Below are 17982 nucleotides of genomic sequence, written 5' to 3'. Positions count from 1 at the left end.
AGGGATGACCCTGCCAACTACAGACCGGTCAGTCTGATTATGGTCCTCGGGAAGATCTTTGAAAAAATTGTCAAGGAGGACACGACCCACAAACTCGCATCTGGTGGGGTACTGAGAAGCAACCAGCATGGCTTTGTAGAGGGAAGATAGTGCCTAACTTGGTGTCCTTTTATAATCAGGTGACTAACCACCTGGACATGGGACAAGAGGTGGACATCATCTACCTAGATTTCAGCAAGGCCTTTGATACTGTTTCCCATGAAATCCTCTTAGTTAAGTTGGAGAGTACTGGCCTAGACCACGCTACAGTGAGGTGGGTTGGGAACTGGCTCAGCAGCCGATCCCAACAAGCCTTAATTGATGGGATGGCCTCATCCAGGAAGGCCGTCTCCAGTGGTGTAACCCAGGGATTAGTGCTTGGGCCCATGCTTTTTAATATCTTTAATAATGACTTGGACGAGAGAGTGAAAAGTGCAATGATTAAGCTTGTGGATGATACCATACTTTGGGGACAAGCGGGCACATCAGAGGACAAGTCAAGGATTCAGGAAGACCTTGACAGGCTGGTCCTATGGGCATAACACAACCAGATGAGGTTCAACGGGGACAAAGGCTGGGTCCTTCATCTGGGCAGAAGGAACCCTCCCCTCACCATATCTATATGATGGGTGGTAGTCCACTGGCTGGCATTGCATCTGAAAGGGGTCTAGGGGTGACAATTGACCAAAAGATGAATATGAGCCACCAGTGTCACAAAGTTGCCAACAGAGCAAATAGAACTCTGGCATGTATCAGCAGATATGTCGCCAACAGATTCAGAGAGGTGTTCTTCCCCCTCTACTTGACATTGGTGAGGCCACAGCTGGAATACTGCGTCCAGTTCTGGGCACCACACTTCAAGAAGGATGTGGACAAGCTTGAAAGGGTGCAGAGAAGGGCCACCAACATGATCAAAGGCCTGGGGGACAGGCCCTATGAAGAGAGACTTCAGGATCTGGGAGTGTTCAGCCTGAGCAAAAGAAGGCTGAGAGGTAACTTGATAGTCGCCTACGAATATGTCAAGGGAGAACACCAGGACCTAGGTGAACAACTTTTCAGAAAATACCCCCACCAAGAAGATGCGGACCAATGGACACAAGCTAGTCGAGGAAAAGTTTCAGCTCGACATAAGGAAAAACTTTTCTGTACAGGTAACTAGAATCTGGAACACTTCCAGCAGAGGTGGTGCAGTTGCCATCTCCGGTGGTCTTTAGGAGGAGGCTGGACAAATACCTCATTGAGCTCATTTGAGCCCAAATACCTCCAGCCCATGGCAGGAGACTGGAATTGATGTTACTCACACGTAACAGTTAGTACCCACAAGCTGTGGAGCTGCTCCTTTTGAGCTGTTCCTCTTTGGAAAAGGCTCCAAAAATACTTGTGTCCCTGTATGTGCAGTTTTACCTCTGATTTTGATCAGAGATTGAAGGTACTGGATTCATTCAGATGCCCTCATTAAAATATTTTAGAGACATCTGTGATAACTAAAAAAACAAATGGTTCAAATGTCATATTTTTGTAGTCAGAGTGGGAGTGTGTCCACAACTACGAACTGAAGTACTGTTAGGGCAACAAGCAATCAGATCCCAGATTGTTTTCTTCTGGGACATCTTCTTTTCCAACCACATCTGTAACAGTTTTATTCCTTAGTCTTAGTCTGGCAAAGAGTGTTATTAAGATTAGAATGATTGGAAAATAGAAATTTTGTTCTTCAGGAAATTCTAATGTGTCAAAATTTGTTTTCATTCCAAAATTGAACAGTCACAATTTCAAAATTTCTTATGGAATGAAAACATTTAAGTTTTGTTTAGATAATGTCTAAACACTGTAATAACATCTGATATTAAAGTTATATACCTAAATTTTATAAATGAAATTAAACAAAATGATAAGATCATCATGACACATTTTCTACTTTACTGTAATGAAACATTTTTTCCATTATGAGCGGAATTTCATTATAATGAAATTAAACTGAATCATTTTTTTTCATATTTTTTGTAAAAAATGTTACTGAAATTGTCATGTACCACAAAATGTTTCTGTTTCAGAAACACTGCATTCCCAATGGAAAGCTGCTCTGTAAAAAAATTTCAGCCAGGTCTTATTAAGACAAAGAATGGCAACAAACTAATCAATTAGATGAGTACTTTAACTTGGTTTAAAAAAAAATGTTTCTGAATCAAACGGACTGAGCCGCAGATACTCTGAAATCTGGACTGGGGTGGTAAGTCTTGATGACAACAGCATCCATTATTGTACCAAGGATAATTATCTGGTGAAATAATCAATTCTGATTAATCAAAGTTTATTTTCATTTTTACAAGCAGAATGGATTGGCATGTCATATGCAGAGCAGATTGGTGCTTGTGTCACAACTTTGTTTTCATAGCAACAAGGAAAGCCAGGGACACTGCCTTCTCAGATGAACTGTCATCATGGTAAGCTATGTTAAATACCTATGGAGAAAGCTAGACTAATAGAAATTTCATCCTGAAAAAGAATTTACTAGCATTAGGATCCACAGACAATTAGACTCAGAACCGCTGATGGAGAGAATAGGAAAAAAAAAAGAAATGAACTGGATATGAGAAAAAGATGTGATAACTGCACTAAAAGGTGCTTCTGCGCTGTTGAACATTTTCCCTGTGATGCTGATTAACCCTTCAGGAAGAGTAAATCTCTTGGGACTAATGGTTCCAGTCTCTGGAAAAGGGCCATTCATAGTGTGAAGACTGATGGTGCTATATTTTCTTTATCTTTGCATGTCCTCTTTGCACTCACAAAGAGCACTTTTGAATGGGGTCTGGAATCACTGCAAGTCTACAAGTCTGTCTAGGCCTGGGTGACCCCAAGAATCTCCCCCCACTTCCAAGAATGTGGAAAAGGGCTGGGATCAGTTACCCTCCATATTCATACTAGATCTCAAAGGTGTTACCACAAGGATGGAATGGAGACAGCACATTTTTCTGGGCCCAAATTATACGTTTGAGGTGAAGGGAACAATAATACAGGTAGTGAGCTTCATCCAAGCACTTCATTAAATGAGATGCATGTATTCAACATAGAACTGGATTGCCTCAGTGGACATCAGCATCTCAGGTTGGTTCATAGATAGAAATCTAGTCTTTAAATACTGAGACTTTCGCTTTAAAGAATTGGACCAAAGTCTTAAACTGGCCATGAGGAGCATCAGTCGCTTGTCATCACTCCCTTGCTTCTTCTGGAGAGAACCCAAAAGGTGCTAGACCATCTAATCTTACTGCACCCTCTATGGTCTCTGCAAAAGAAAACAACGATGTCTCACTCCCACTAAAACATGGCAAAGTCAGCAGTCACAATCAGTGGTATTGAAGGCAGCTGATAAATTTAATATCAGCATGGACAACAGATCCTAATTCATCAATCAACAGCAACACAGCAGTTGCCATGCAACACAGATGTGGGTCCAGACAAACAAGGGTCAAATAGATCTGTCTGAGGCATCTAGATACTGCGAGAGTAATACTGCCAAAACCTAAATGCACAACATGCCTTAGAATGTATGTAGTTTTATGAGTTACCCTTCCTATCACTACATACAGCATATTTATATGGCTACATATCAGTTGCACTGCTGGTTTTGATCATTTGAGACATCTTTAATTTTGTGGAGGAGAGTAGATTCTACTACTTCAGACAGATACATGTAATGTAATCACTGCCATGCAATTGTCAACCAATCTGAGACCTTAACAGTGTCCCATCAAAGTTTCTAAAATTGTAAGTTAAACTTTATATCATATATTTCTCTTCAGATCTCTTAACAACACTTCCTCAAATGCCTTGTTAGACAGTAAAATCTGGTAATAATTATCAAACACCATGCACACTGTTTACAAGAGAGTCATATTTCTTTTTTCTGCATAAAGAAGTAGAATGCCGCTGAAAAGTACCCAAATGTCTGCTGTGCTCCATGCCAATACAGCAGTTCAGCCAAAAATGCAAAGAGAAAAGTTTGCCAAATAAAAGAAAACATAACAAATTGGTAATGGTTTCTATCTTGACAGAAAATGAAAATTATACCTCGATGTGTGGCCATTCATGTGGACACATAAAAATGTCTTAGAGGCAATCATTTTACCTCAGATAACACACCCTGACAGTAGAGCACAGCATACTGGCTGGTTTTCACTTCCCATAAAAGTAGCAACCGTGACCTACAAAATGGTCTGGAGGAATCACATAATTTGTGCATATCACACACGCATATGCCCTGCACTCAAAATATTTACTATAAATCATTTTAAATACTATTGCTGCCTTTTGAGGGGTGGATTGGATTTAAAACCGAAAGAATTTTTAATGCTAACTTGCCACAATTGGATCAAATCACCCATCCAGTTGAGACAATTGAAAGAAAATGGGGGAGAGGGCGTAAACCTTTAGCCCCAAAATGTTTAATTTTAGTCTCTAAACCACTCTCACAGTCATTAACCAGCTGGGTTTTTTTCTTTGCTTGCTTGTTTGTATTTATTTTGTTTGTACAACACTTAGATTCCAAGTTATATTTAGTTTATAAATTCTTTCAGTGGGAATATGGCTTATTTGTTCATGAATTACCATCCATAACTACTGCATTTTATAACTAATAGTATACTAATAGTATAGTTAAACATTTTATGTGGTTATGCAGTATTATAATCCCATTCCCCCCACGGCTGATCCCGCTGAACCGGAAGTGCCAGTGGTACGCAGCTGCCAGTTGCAGGTGTGGGGGACCTCCCCTCACCCCAGCTTGTGGGATTGGCCACTGACTGTCCGCTGGGGGGCAAGTGCCCCCCCTTACTCAGGAGGCACCCGTTGCCCATGACTTTATGTAAAAGAGTCATATGATTGCTCAGAGCTCCAGTATGAAACTGGAGATAGGCCTGTTGAATGTCTCTGGGTTAGGGTCAGAAGAGAAAGCAACAAGGGTGATGTTTTGGTGGGTGTCTGCTTCCTGAGGAAAGGAAGGATGGAGAGCAGCAGAGTAAGGACTCTGAAGTTCAGAAAAGCAGACTTCAACTCGCTCAGGGAACTTGTGGGCAGGATCCCCTGGGAAGCCAGTCTGCAGCGGAGAGGAGTCCAGGAGAGTTGGCTGTACTTCAAAGAAGCCTTACTGGGAGTGTAGGAACCAACCATCCCTATGCGCAGGAAGACTAGCAAGTATGGCAGAAGACCAGCTTGGATTAGCAGGGAACTCTTCGGTAAACTAAATCACAAAAAGGAAGCTTATAAGAAGTAGAAACTTAGACAAGCAAATAGGGAGGCGTATGAGAGTATTGCTCGGGCATGCAGGGATGGCCTCAGGAAGGCCAAAGCGCAATTGGTGTTGCAGCTAGCAAGGGATGTGAAGGGTAACAAGAAGGGTTTCTACAAGAGGAAAATCATGGAAAGTGTGGGTCCTTTACTGAATGGGGAAGGCAACCTAGTGACAGAGGATGCAGAAAAGTACTCAATGCCTTTTTCACCTCAGTCTTCACAGGCAAGGTCAGCTCCCAGACTACTAGACCTGACAGTACAGTTTGGGGAGGAGGTGAGCAGCCAAGAGTGGCAAAAGAACAGGTTAGGTACTACTTAGAAAAGCTGGACATATACAAGTCCAGGGATCGGACGGGATGCACCTGAGGGTGTGAAGAAGCTGGCTGATGTGATTGCAGAGCCACTTGCCATGATCTTTGAAAACTCATGGCGATTGGGAGAGGTCCCAGATGACTGGGCAACAGAAAATATAGTGCCCATATTTAAGGACGTGAAAAAGGATGATCCAAGGAACTATGGACCAGTCAGCCTCACCTCAGTCCCTGGAAAAATCATGGAGCAGCTCCTCAAGGAATCCATTTCAAAGAGCTTGGAGAAGAAGTTATTAGGAACAGACAGCATTGATTAACCAAGGGCAAGTCATGCCTGACCAACCTGATTGCTTTCTATGATGAGATGACTAGCTCTGTGGATGTGGGAAGACCAGTGGATGTGGTATACTATGATTTTAGCAAGGTTTTTGATACAGTCTCCCACAACATTTTTGCAGACAACTAAGGAAGTACAGGCTGGATGAATGGACTGTAAGGTGAATAGATAACTGGCTGGAGCATCAGGCTCAGAAGGCAGTAACCAATGGCTCAATGTCTAGCTGGGAGCTGGTATCAAGTGGAGTGCTGGTACTAGGGGTCGGGTACTAGGGACGGTTTTGTTCAGTATCTTCATCAAGGACCTGGAAGATGGCACAGAGTGCACCCTCAGCAAGCTGTGGGGGGTAGTCAATACGCTGGAGGGTAGGGCTTGGATTCAGAGGGACCTAGACAAATTGGAGGATTGGACCAAAAGAAATTTCATGAGGTTCGATAAGGACAAGTGCAAAGTCCTGCACTTAGGACAGAATAATTTCATGCAGTGATACAGGTTGGGGGTTGACTGGCTGGGCAGCAGCTCTGCAGAGAAGGACTTGGGGTTACAGTAGACAATAAGCTGAATATGAGCCAACAGTGTGTCCTTGTTGCCAAGAAAGCTAACTGCATACTGGGCTGCATTGGTAGGAGTGTTGCCAGCAGATGAGGCAATGATTATTCCCCTCTATTCAGCACTAGTGAGGCCACATCTGGAATACTGTGTTCGGTTTTGGGGATCCCACTACAGAAAGGACTTAGACAAATTGGAAAGAGTCTAGCAGAGGGTAACAAAAATGATTTAGGGGCTGGGGCACGTGACTTATGAAGAGAGGCTGAGGGAACTAGGCTTATTTAGTCCATAGAAGAGAAGAGTGAGAGGGGATTTAATAGCAGCCTTCAACTACCAGAAGGGTGGTTTGAAAGAGGATGAAGCTAGACTGTTTTCAGTGGTAGCAGATGACATACAAAGAATAGCAACCAGAGCAATACCACCGTATCAGTGAATTTATCAGTGAATAATGTGAGGTCCTTATAATGGACCCAATTTAGGGACCCTGTATTTTCATCTGAAAAAATCCAAATAAATCTTTAGATTTATCTGTTAAAATAACAAATGAATGCAAGTAAACATAAACACTACAAAGCTGTATTCTTCTCGTCGATTGTGGTGATAAAGCTACCCCAGCTTTCTTTTCCTCATTTTTAATATTTTCAGAAGCTATTAATAATAGTGAAGCTTTAACATGGCTGTGACAAGGTTGTGAGCTACCCTTTTATCCACTACAGTGTATTTTTCATAGGTGAAAAATGAAAAAGATTTTTGTTATTTCTAGAGTGCTAAAAGAAAAAAGTGGCAATTTTGAAATTGTTGATGCAAAAGCAAAAATGTAAATTATATTCACATTTTTATCCATTTTTGTTTTGAAAGAATTAAAAGGCTTTTCACAATATACCTTGATATTATGATTTTTTTTGCACTGGTGAAAATGATGGTTTTGCTCAAATGGAAGCAGGTCTAAACAGAAATATAAAACTTAAGGGTTAATCTATGTATGTGAATCTTGTTATCTGAACTACTGTAACATTACTACAGTATCCTGAATGTTGCACAATGGGCAGTCTTTCTGGTAGGTTGAAGTTTTCAAGCCCTAGCTTTTCTCCACAAAGATTCTGTTTCCACCCCCCCTTAATAATATGAGGCCTTAATCCCAACAACTATATAACATGAGGGAAAGGGGAGAGAAGGGATTGGTGTGAAGGTGATGATCCAATATCTCAGCAGCCTTACTTTTCTGAATCACTAGCGCCATCTTTGCTTTGTATTTTAGACAAAATATTAACACTGGTCTCTGTTACAATGGAAAATGGCTGCCTGGTGATCACTAGTGCAGCTACCTTGAAAGTATCAGAGAAAAAAACCCTGCTTTTTCAAGGAATTTTCCTTAGCTATTTGGGACAGTTCAACTAACTTGCATCAGTAGGTACCGTTTTTGTTCACTGGTATGCCACAGTTGAGTGGATTGACAGGCAATTATACCATTTTAAAAGGAAGTAAGGTCTTATCTGTGATTTAAGTTTCATTTCTCCACTGTATCCTGCAATAAGTGGAAGCTAAACTCCAAAGATTTATTACCTGTTCTAAATCATTGTAATTTAGCTTATGTACTGTGGGGTTGGAGTAGATAGACAAAAGTTACAATGGAACAGCTAATGTGCTGATCAGCTAATCCATGCAATAAATCCAATTGGCTTCTCTCTCTAGGAAAGGTGGTTCTTGGATGAATGTTATGGGGGTTTGGGCCAGGCCCTCTCAAGTTAATGCACACTGGAGTGCTTTAGATAAAATTCAGATTTTCCAAATATTTACTTTCTTTTAAGCAGGATCTCCACACGGATTTTTAAACATCCTTCTTTTTATCTGTTTTTATGTTTTGTTTTTTTCATTACTATAACAACAGTTCTTTTTGTGGCACTACTTTCCAGGTCTAGCTCCCAGTATTCATGCAGGAACAATTAAGATTTAGAACTATTTAGCAAGGCACATTGCACATATCTTTAAAATGTCTGTCTGCCTTTAACATTTTAGCTAGTCTAAGCTTCTTTATCATTTCTAGGGGTGGTGCTACTTACCAGGTACTGGTTTAAGATTTTTAGGCCTGATGTGAACCCCGTAGATAAGATGGGACTTTCTGTTGATGGGGTCAGGAGTAAAAATCAATCAGTCACAGAATCATAGAGAAGTAGGACTGGAAGGCGCAGTCAGAGGCCATCTACTCCCACCCCTGCCTGAGGCAGTATCATCCCTATCCAAACCAACCTGTAGAAACTATAATCAAAATTTTACACAAGACTACTGTCAACCCTGACACAACACAGACCTAACACCCTAACCTACCACAGATAAAGCAGGGGAACCACAGCAGCTAACTTCCTACTTCCATGAAATGTTGTCAATATATATTCAAGAAATCCTGGGTAGAGGGCCGCACCCCCCCCCACAGAGGAAGGCAAAAAGCCCCATAGTACATACCAGTCTGATCATGGGGTAAAATGGGGTCTTAGGTCATTTAGGTCTTGGGTCACTTAGGTCATTGTAACACCTATTTCCTGTATGGCGATTTCCACTCAAGGCAGGATTTTTGATGAATTTATGCTCATCCATCAATCTTTTTTTACATTTATTACCCTCAATATATAACCGAGGACTATGGCTGTACAAATAATCATTTTTTTCATTTAGTGGTCAACTGAAAATATTTTTAAACATTGTTTTTGGTCACTTAGAAATGAGTATTTTTTTTAAACATTCAGCAACAACCAGCTATTTGTTTTGGGTCAAATGAAACATTCTCTTCAACCAGAATGAATGCTTTTATTAAAATGCCCATAAACCAAACCAAACCAAACCAAACCAAACCAAACCAAAGGGCTTGATTAAAAAAAAAACAGTATGGAAATTGAGATGCCAGTGATCCTATTTATATTCTACAGCCCCAGATATACAGGAGACCTGGGTTCAAATCTTGTCTAGCTGACTCAGAGCTCTCCCATTTCTTAGGAAACTGTTTCAACCACTTAGCTATCAGGCACTATAGTGTGGGTTTCTCTCAATCTCTTATTGAAACTGTTTCACTTTGCATAAAAACTGATCAATGGCCAGGTGGTTTTGCTGTAGAATGTTTTTGTGTTTTATAAAAAGTGAAATAGCTTCAACAGCAGAAACCAAGAAACACATGTTGCAGACTGTCCTACACCTAGGTGGTTCAGGGCACTATTCTGAGCAATGACAGACCTTGGCCCAAATTCCTGAGCTGAATCATGCAGATAAGTGATTTGAATCGGGTCTCCCAATTCACAGGGAACTGTCCTAAACACCTGATTAAAGTAAACATTACCCCGCCCACATCCTCTCTGATGCCTCACTCTCTTTGTTGATTTAACTCCAAAATCAAAAGAATTTGTTTTACAAATGAACTATTTCAACATTTTCCGTCACTTATTTACACCTGAATTTGAAAACAGTTTCTAGTCAGGAACTATATTTTTCATTCAGCCAGCCCTACTAAGGGAATTTTAGTTAAATATACCGTTAAGATAGCATTGAGACTATTACTTTTGAACATGAATCATATGTTACTATGGCATAGCAACCTGAAATAATATAAAAAGCAGGAGATAATAGCTGAGGATGCTTAAAACAAAGAGGCAAACATTATTAGATATGTTAATCTCAAGAGATACACATCCCAACATACCTACACCTTTTTCTCCTTGTTTTCCAGTAAATATTTACACTGCTCTTTATTCCCCTCTGACACCTGTAACAGTCTTACAGGTCTGTGACAGTTTATATGAACTGACGTATTTTAATAACAAACTAACAGATTACTACACAGACACTCAAAAATTAGACAAATCAACTGAAGATATGATGATAACACAGAATTAATATTGAATAAACACCACGTAGATCTCCCATTCAGAAGTAAAGTGGCCTAGACTGCTGTAACTTACCCAGCTGAGCCTATGGAAAAAATGCATAATTCTATCTGAGCAGTTTGAATAGCATACAGTAAATAAAGTATAAGAGCAATGAGAAAGAAAAATATCAGTCACCGCTCACTGAGTGCCATCCATTGTATGAACAGAATGCAGTGGGATTCCTGTGGAAAAAATATTATGGGAACATGCAATGGCAACCTTATTTTTACCATTTCCTAAATTCTAGTATTTGGCTTTTCAGCTCCAACTTTTAACATAGTTTTCTGTGAAAATATGTAATAGTAATCAAATATTTACATTTTCACAAGACCACCTAAAACTTTGCAAGTTTATTGATGCTCCTTTCTTTTTTTAAGGTCTTGTTTCACTTTTTGAGGCCACACCTCAATCCCTCCAAAAATCCATGGCCCCCCTGATCAACGATGCTAAATCAGACTCTTCAGAGCAGTATCACATGGCCTCTGCTCCTTTCTGTTCTCCAGAGCAACAAAAGGAAGTAAAATATTGTTAACAAACTTTAGTTGCATCCTGCTGCATTACCTGCAAAATTGGCAGTTCTTTGATTTCTGAATTTTCTACTTCAGAATGAATAAGATCACATTAGTACTGGAATTTCAGGACACAGTTAAATTTGTATAGGGTTAAGTACAAATATCAAAGAATATCAGCTGAAGGGCTACTGACTCTTGCAACATAGGACATGGACCAGTGCACACTCTGGCTACTTACAGATGTTAAAAAAAAAAGCATTGCTGTGTTTTAAACTTGGTGTACTCTCGCACGGAGCCCAATATATGCTCACTCAATGTCTGTACAGGTCAGGTGCTTTAGTAGGGATTTTTTGGTACTTTATTTAATAGCTAATTGAATCAGCTTTAGATAAAAGCACCAAAAAGCCCCACTGAAGGCCCTGATATATACAGACACTGTTGAGCTGGGTCAAACTAATGTGCTGCTTTTGCTGGTAAAGTGAGGGTTTTTTTTAAACATGTGTAAGCAGCCTCTGAGTGGTTTCAAAAGGAGAGGAGCTGCTGCTGCTTGGGAGCTCATCGCAGTTGTTAAATTCTAACAGCTGTGTGCACACTAGTTTGGAGTGATACAACTGAAGCAAAACTGCTGCAGCTTTAACCTTGGATGAAGTTTGTGCATATGTAAGAGTTAGAATGTAAGAGATCAGTGCTGCATGGTCCTGTGTAACAACCCTTTTGGAACTGCTCCAGATGTACACTTGTCCATACCCATAAGCAGGGGCCAACTAGCCGGGGGAAGGGGTAGAGGGAGCAGCAATGGTGTATTTGTACCCCACTTTGATTCCTGAACTACTCAAAGTTTAAAGCCAACTGCCTGGCAGTGGCAGCAACATTTCCAATCACACAGTGCTGAAGGAGTCGCTTGACTTCATGACTCATTAAAATCTACCTGATCCTTCTAAACTTTTCATTCCACAGGTGTTAATGACCCTCTCTTCCTCTAAATGGTTGTGATGTTCCACCAATCAAGCTATCCTTTGTTCTGCAATTCTGCTGTCTGTTAGCTGCTCCTAGTAATGAAGGCTTGCAGATTGGTTTTAACTCATTCCAGTGAAGTTATATTTGTTTTTGCTTCATCTTCAACATTCTAGATCCATCCACACCCATATGTACTTGCATTCAGGTGGGGGATGACTGGTGATGAAAATGTGCTATCTTGTCTCCTCCAGAAAAAAGGATGAATGGAGGGTAGCAGTCAGACCTTTTCTTGCAGAGAACCTGCCAGTGTAAGTACATGGAATGCTGGCTTATAGAAAAAAGCTCTTATATACAAGTTAAGCAAAAACTTGGACTAGATCTAATTTTTCCTGATCAAGTTTATCCATTACTAATACAGAGCAGTAAAACAAACAAACAAACAAACAAACAAACAAAAAAACTTACCATCCTTCATCATCCTCCACCTCAGGTTCTGAAACCTCACATTCAGGAGTTTCTGCTATTGCCTGGTTTAACTTTGATTTGAATTGGTCCAGTAATGCCAGTGTCTGAAATGAAACATTTTTTTCACTGAAGTTTTGTAACATTAATAAGTACACTTTAGATTGTACTGTCTGATGAATGGTAAAATGAGATTGATAAGAAATTCTTCATAAATATTTGTGAGAAAGTCCTACTATAAAAATCCTCTTTCATTCAGCATTTCTCATGTCATCTTTTTTAAATGACCATATGACGCATATGACATAAGCAAAGGATGGTAAGTGAATAGCAACAAAATTAAACCACTGATTTTTATTGGGGTCATTCAAGGGGTCATTTCCTAGAATTTTAAGAACCTACAGATTAATAATCCTCTCTTAAGAACACACATGATAATTTACAAAAAAGTGGATACAATATAGATAAACTATATAGCTGTTAGTCTATTAACATAAGCTATAACTATTTTACAATGTAACACTATAGAGTTGGAATGAACTTGGTTGATGTTCTACTGTCACATTTACTTAAGGGAGCGGATACTTTCAGCTATACTAAAAAGTGAAATATTTGATCATTAATATAGACCATTGAAAAAAATTACTATTTAAAATAAATAATATTCTTGTAATAAAGAAACGAATGAAACAGATTTAAAAGCACAGACTTTAGTATCTTGGCTTTGTAGACAATTCCATTTTCAAAAAAATTATAAATGCAGACTTCTTTCTTGATGGCAACAGGCAGGTTATATAGACAAACTGTGCAGATTTACTGTATCAGAATCATACTGGTTTAGATCTGGTATTTTATCCATGAAAACCCTTCTATATGGCTTTTTTAAGGGTGTTTAAAAAGAGTTTTTAACTTTGAAACTTTAAACCAAGTTTTAAAGTAAAAAAAGGTGAAAACAGAAATAGGAAATACCACAAAAGTACAATGTAGTCAAGTTTCCTTCTGGAAGCAACCTTAAACTTTGGGTGTTTCCTAGTTTTTGAATGCTTTGAAAACTTAATATAGCATTAGGAATAGAATTTTTTTTTTTTGCATTTGATTTCCAAACTTCCTGTTTAAGAAACTGGAAGAGAAGAGGAAAACTTCAGAATTTTAGAGTTTGCACAGGAGAGAAACTGCACAATCCTGCCCAGTTTACTACCCTTAAAGATGGGGAGTCTTTATCTGGGCCAAAAGAAGACGAAAATCTTGGCCTCATTAAAAGTTTCTTCCCCTTTTTCCTCCTTGTGGAATTGAGGAAGTGTGTGTGTGGGGGCAGGGGCAGAGATGATGGCATTTCCTAAAAAAGGTGGTGAATGGAATTGGTGCTTCTAATATCTGGGACAACAAAGAGACAGTGGTATAACAAACCAAGTTGGTGCCCAGGGCAAACTCTGCAGAAGAGCAGGGGGAGGGTGCACGCAGGTTGTGTGTGGTGTGGTGGCTTGGGTTCCGAGAGTGGGGGTGCGCAGGAAGGTACCCGAGTTCTGAAAGCAGCAGCAGTGTTACTCAGCGGGAACCTCAAAACAGTCCCGGCTGAAGTAGTGCCACATGTGCTCTGCTCACTCTGGCTCTGATGTTCTTAAACCAATAGCAATTGAAAACTGTTTTTACGTTCCCAGCAGGGAACAGGGGCAGGGAAGTGATTCTGGCTCTAACTTAACATCCAGGGTGAGTGCCCCTCTTGCCCACCCCTAGTTATGCTACTGCAAAGAGACCATATTTCCTTCGTCATCTCTTCAACTCTTATATAGAGAGAGGGCAATGTGGCTTCAGCAATAGTACTGGGACTAGGCAGAAGCACATGTATAGGGATCAAGGGAGCTTTTTATCACATGAAATGGATTATGAAGGAAGGACTAGATGCTGGATGGTTCCCAGATGAACTACATAAGGCTGTGACCCATAAAAATACATTCCTGGTGTTCTATCTTGTCCTCCTGTGGTGCCTAGGACAATGCTGATGCAGTGCTTTAGAGTTCCTTGATCCGTTCTGCTGATGGAACTTTAATTCTTTTATTCAGAGTTAATGGGTTTTTGGATGTTTCCAAAGTTTCCATAAACTCCTTATTTCAGAGCTAATTTAGTTTGCTCCACTTATGAAGTCTATCGTCCCTTGCTTTGAAGTTATTAAGCCTCAAGTTTCCAATCTCTTTCAGTTTCAGCAGCTGAACACATACATCCTTGTAACCAAATATCTGTGCACTTGTAAACCTGTGCATGCATGTGCACTGTATCCATCTTAGATTAATGGTATTTTCCACTTCACAGGCAGTCGCACAAATTTAAATGTTCCAGACTTGTTATTTGCTGTTCTTTTAAACTTAAAGCACGTATTTGCTTATTAGGCTCTATTCATATATTTGGTTTGACTAAGCCATATTAAACTTTTTAGCTAAGTCAATTGTAAGTAATTTTTTTAGTAGGAAAAATAACTTTTTGTCCACTTCATGAATACAATATGGAGGAAAGAATGTTATTCTTCTGAAAGAAGCAGAATTTTTTTTTCTGCCACACGGGTAAAATGTTACGGGAAGCTGTGCATTATGTGAAAGCAGGGGAACAGAATGGAAACTTACTGCAAAGTTAGCAATGCTGGCTGTGACTGTATAGACCTGGACCCAACTGTTCCTCTTTATTTCTACAGGAGGGCTAACCCCTCCCTGTAGCCTAGCTTCAGTTGATGTTTCTTTCCCCATTCCTTCAGGCTTTCTAGGTAGGTACTTTGATTAGATTCAGGTTCCAAATTATACTGCTCAGCCTCCTGGATGGCTGCTCTTCCAGTATTGTTTCTTCCCAGATTCTCCAACCCCAAACTGCTCCTATTTCCCCAAAATTGCAGGAAAACAGGATGTACAATAAAACTATCTAAGACAGAACAAATATGTGTAATTTCTTTCTTCATGCTACAAAACTGCCCATGAAGGAGGTTTTTTGGAGGCCACTGCCACCAGAGTCAAGAACACCTCTACACAGATAACTCTTTTTTCCTGAAGATTCTGGCATCTTGAAGGATACAAATATTTTCTCAATACTTTGGTAAGAAAATTAGTGATTAGAAACTTTACAGACTTTCCCTATGCCCATGCCAGAAAAAGCCACATAAAGAAACAGAGAAACCATATTCTCCACCCCTAACCCTGCCCTGAGTTTTTCATGAAACAGATTTTTCTAAGTTTTACAGTTTTACTACTTTAAACAGTTACCTGATCTTCACGAGAAGCCCCTTTCTTTGGCTGCCGTTTCCTCATGTCTTCATACTTCTTCTTCTCCTGAAGATATTCTGCAACAATGGACTTCGACATACCTTCTTCCTCTGAATAAGGAAACATATTTTTTGTTAAACATCTTCATTTAAGGAAAATTTTTCAATTTAATCTTAGCTTACAGGCTGTTCATGTCTTCTAATTTACCAAATAAAACACCTCTGAAAAGCTTTTTCATCTAGCAACAGACACGTAGTCAGTTTTACTCATCTCTTCAGACACCATTGCTGGTAGGATTTATAGTTCACCTCTTATAAATGACTTTTAATTAGCTGCTTTATTTTAAATAGTTATGCTTTTATTACTTATTTGTCCTGACAACTTGCAAAATCTATCTGAAGGTTATCCTACAGCATAAGAAAGGAAAGCATTGTAAAAGATTTTTTTCACAATAAAACATCATTGCTGTTGTCTCCTTCGCACTTATGTGTGTGCATGTAACGTGAATCTTCAATGTTTGGGGACTTTTTAAAAGGGATATTTTACGAGGGGGGGTGTCACATGAAGGCATGGGCATTAGGGTCTGGGACCATTTGTGGATGGAGATGCTGACCCAGGTCAGGATGGGTGAGCAGAGTCTAGGGACAAACCAGGTCAGGGAGCTGGGAAGTCAATCAGAGAGTGGAGTCTGAAAGTATGTCAGAGAGATAGAGGACAAAACAGTTACAAATGACCCAAGTCAGGAAGCCAGGAGATCAAGTTGGGAGCAGAATCAAGGAGCAAGCTGGAGTGAGCAGCAGAGTGGCTATGAGTCAGGTAGAGCCTGGTCACCCAGATACTTTCTATTCCTGTTCAGGGGTTTATACGTGCGAAATGGAGGGACAGCTAACTCCAGCTGGCCATTCTGGTAACAGGGAATGAGTGAAAGGTTAGGCCCTGCTTGAGGCTTCAGGCCAGCCTCAACCAGTCTGGGATATCAGCTGTAGGTTTGCAGGCTGAGAAAAATGCCAGGCTGGCCAGGCCAAGGCTCCAGGTTCAAGGCTGTGTCCTGACAGGAAGTGAGAATAATGGCAGCTATGTCAAGGCAGTGTTATGTGCAAACATCTCCCGGATTCTGTTCTTCTAAGAATAGCTCTACTTTCTACACACAGCTTAAATGTGCCTCTGAACAATCTGGGTATACTTTTCATTCCTTAGTTTTCAAATGGTGTACCACAGAGATTTCTTGTTGTCAAAGTGCAACTAAATCTATCTGCAGAATACAGGGCAAATAAAATCAGCATAAAGTTTCTGTGTACTGTATCTTAAGCTACTGGAAATTAATGGACCACAGAAAAATGCTGTTTTTTTGCAACATTATACCTTAAAACAGCACCCTCAGTGAATTGTACGTTCAAAATATTTGGGAATGGATTCCTATATGCATAGACCAGAATGCAATGCAGGTAGCACTAAGCTAATATCAACAGTTTGCTCCAACAATGAATTCATTTTAAAATAAGTATTAAAAGCAGGGCATTAGCTAGTGTATCTTAATTCAACTTATCTAGGCATTCTTGTATCTAATTACTATAGTATCTGAGTGTCCTGGTGGAATAATATTTCCACACCTATGATGTAGTATCACAAATGCCACTTTTTATCAAAATGACCATCACCCATCAAAAAACTAATTGTGGCTTCATTCTAGCAAAGGTTTCAGGCACATGTCTGAATTTATGTAGCTCTGCCACTAGACTGCACCCAAGGACTATACCTTGAGATTTTGGCAGAAGGTAAAAATCCAACCACCTCAAAATTGTATTTAATTGTATTTAATTAATTAATTGGACACAGCTATATGTGAAGCAGTAGGGAAAATCTCTTCTTTGTCTCTATTTTTATTCAATGAAAAAGAAAAAAAGTTAAATTGCTAAAACATCCATTCTCTAAAGTAACACTTTTTAGGTACAGCAAGCTATACCGTATTTACTTGCATCCAAGACGAGATGATCCCGCCCGCCCCAAACTGCATTGTGTGGCTGGGCTGGGGCCGGAGCTACCCTGTGTTCCATGCCCCAGGCTGGAACGGGGCCAGAACAGCAATACATGGTAAGCAGTGAGGAGAGTCAGAGGGTGCAGGCAGCAGGGGGCCCAGGCATGGGGGAGGGGCAAGTGGCAGAACAGACAAGTGTGGCGGGGAAGTGCCAGGTTACAGATCACTTGTCTCCCCCTGCCATCTGCCCCCCACTGCTGCTACTTTCCCCAATATAGAATTGGAGGGGGATGAATTTAAGATGAACTTACAATACATTAGATGCCATACCTGGGGGGGAGGGGGGTTAAACGATAAAATAAATTTCCCATGTATAGAATCTAATGGAGAGTGGTGGTGGTGGT

General features: G+C 40.1%; 1 protein-coding gene across 2 annotated transcripts in view; it reads right to left on the bottom strand.

Moving 5' to 3' along the window:
• The window catches only part of CWC27 (CWC27 spliceosome associated protein homolog), a 211164-nt gene that overhangs the window by 20157 nt on the left and 173025 nt on the right, over positions 1-17982 (bottom strand). For both annotated transcript variants that reach the window (XM_025213309.1, XM_025213308.1), the window contains exons 12-13: positions 15604-15713; positions 12365-12468 (exon numbers count right to left, since the gene is read on the bottom strand). In XM_025213309.1, the coding sequence (XP_025069094.1) occupies positions 12365-12468; positions 15604-15713 (214 nt within the window). The remainder of the gene's footprint in view (positions 1-12364; positions 12469-15603; positions 15714-17982) is intronic.

Source organism: Alligator sinensis, unplaced genomic scaffold, assembly GCF_000455745.1.
Source record: "Alligator sinensis unplaced genomic scaffold, ASM45574v1 scaffold1258_1, whole genome shotgun sequence".
NCBI lineage: Eukaryota > Metazoa > Chordata > Crocodylia > Alligatoridae > Alligator > Alligator sinensis.
The sequence above is the reverse complement of the archived record's forward strand: the minus strand, read 5'-3'. Positions and strand labels throughout refer to the sequence as shown.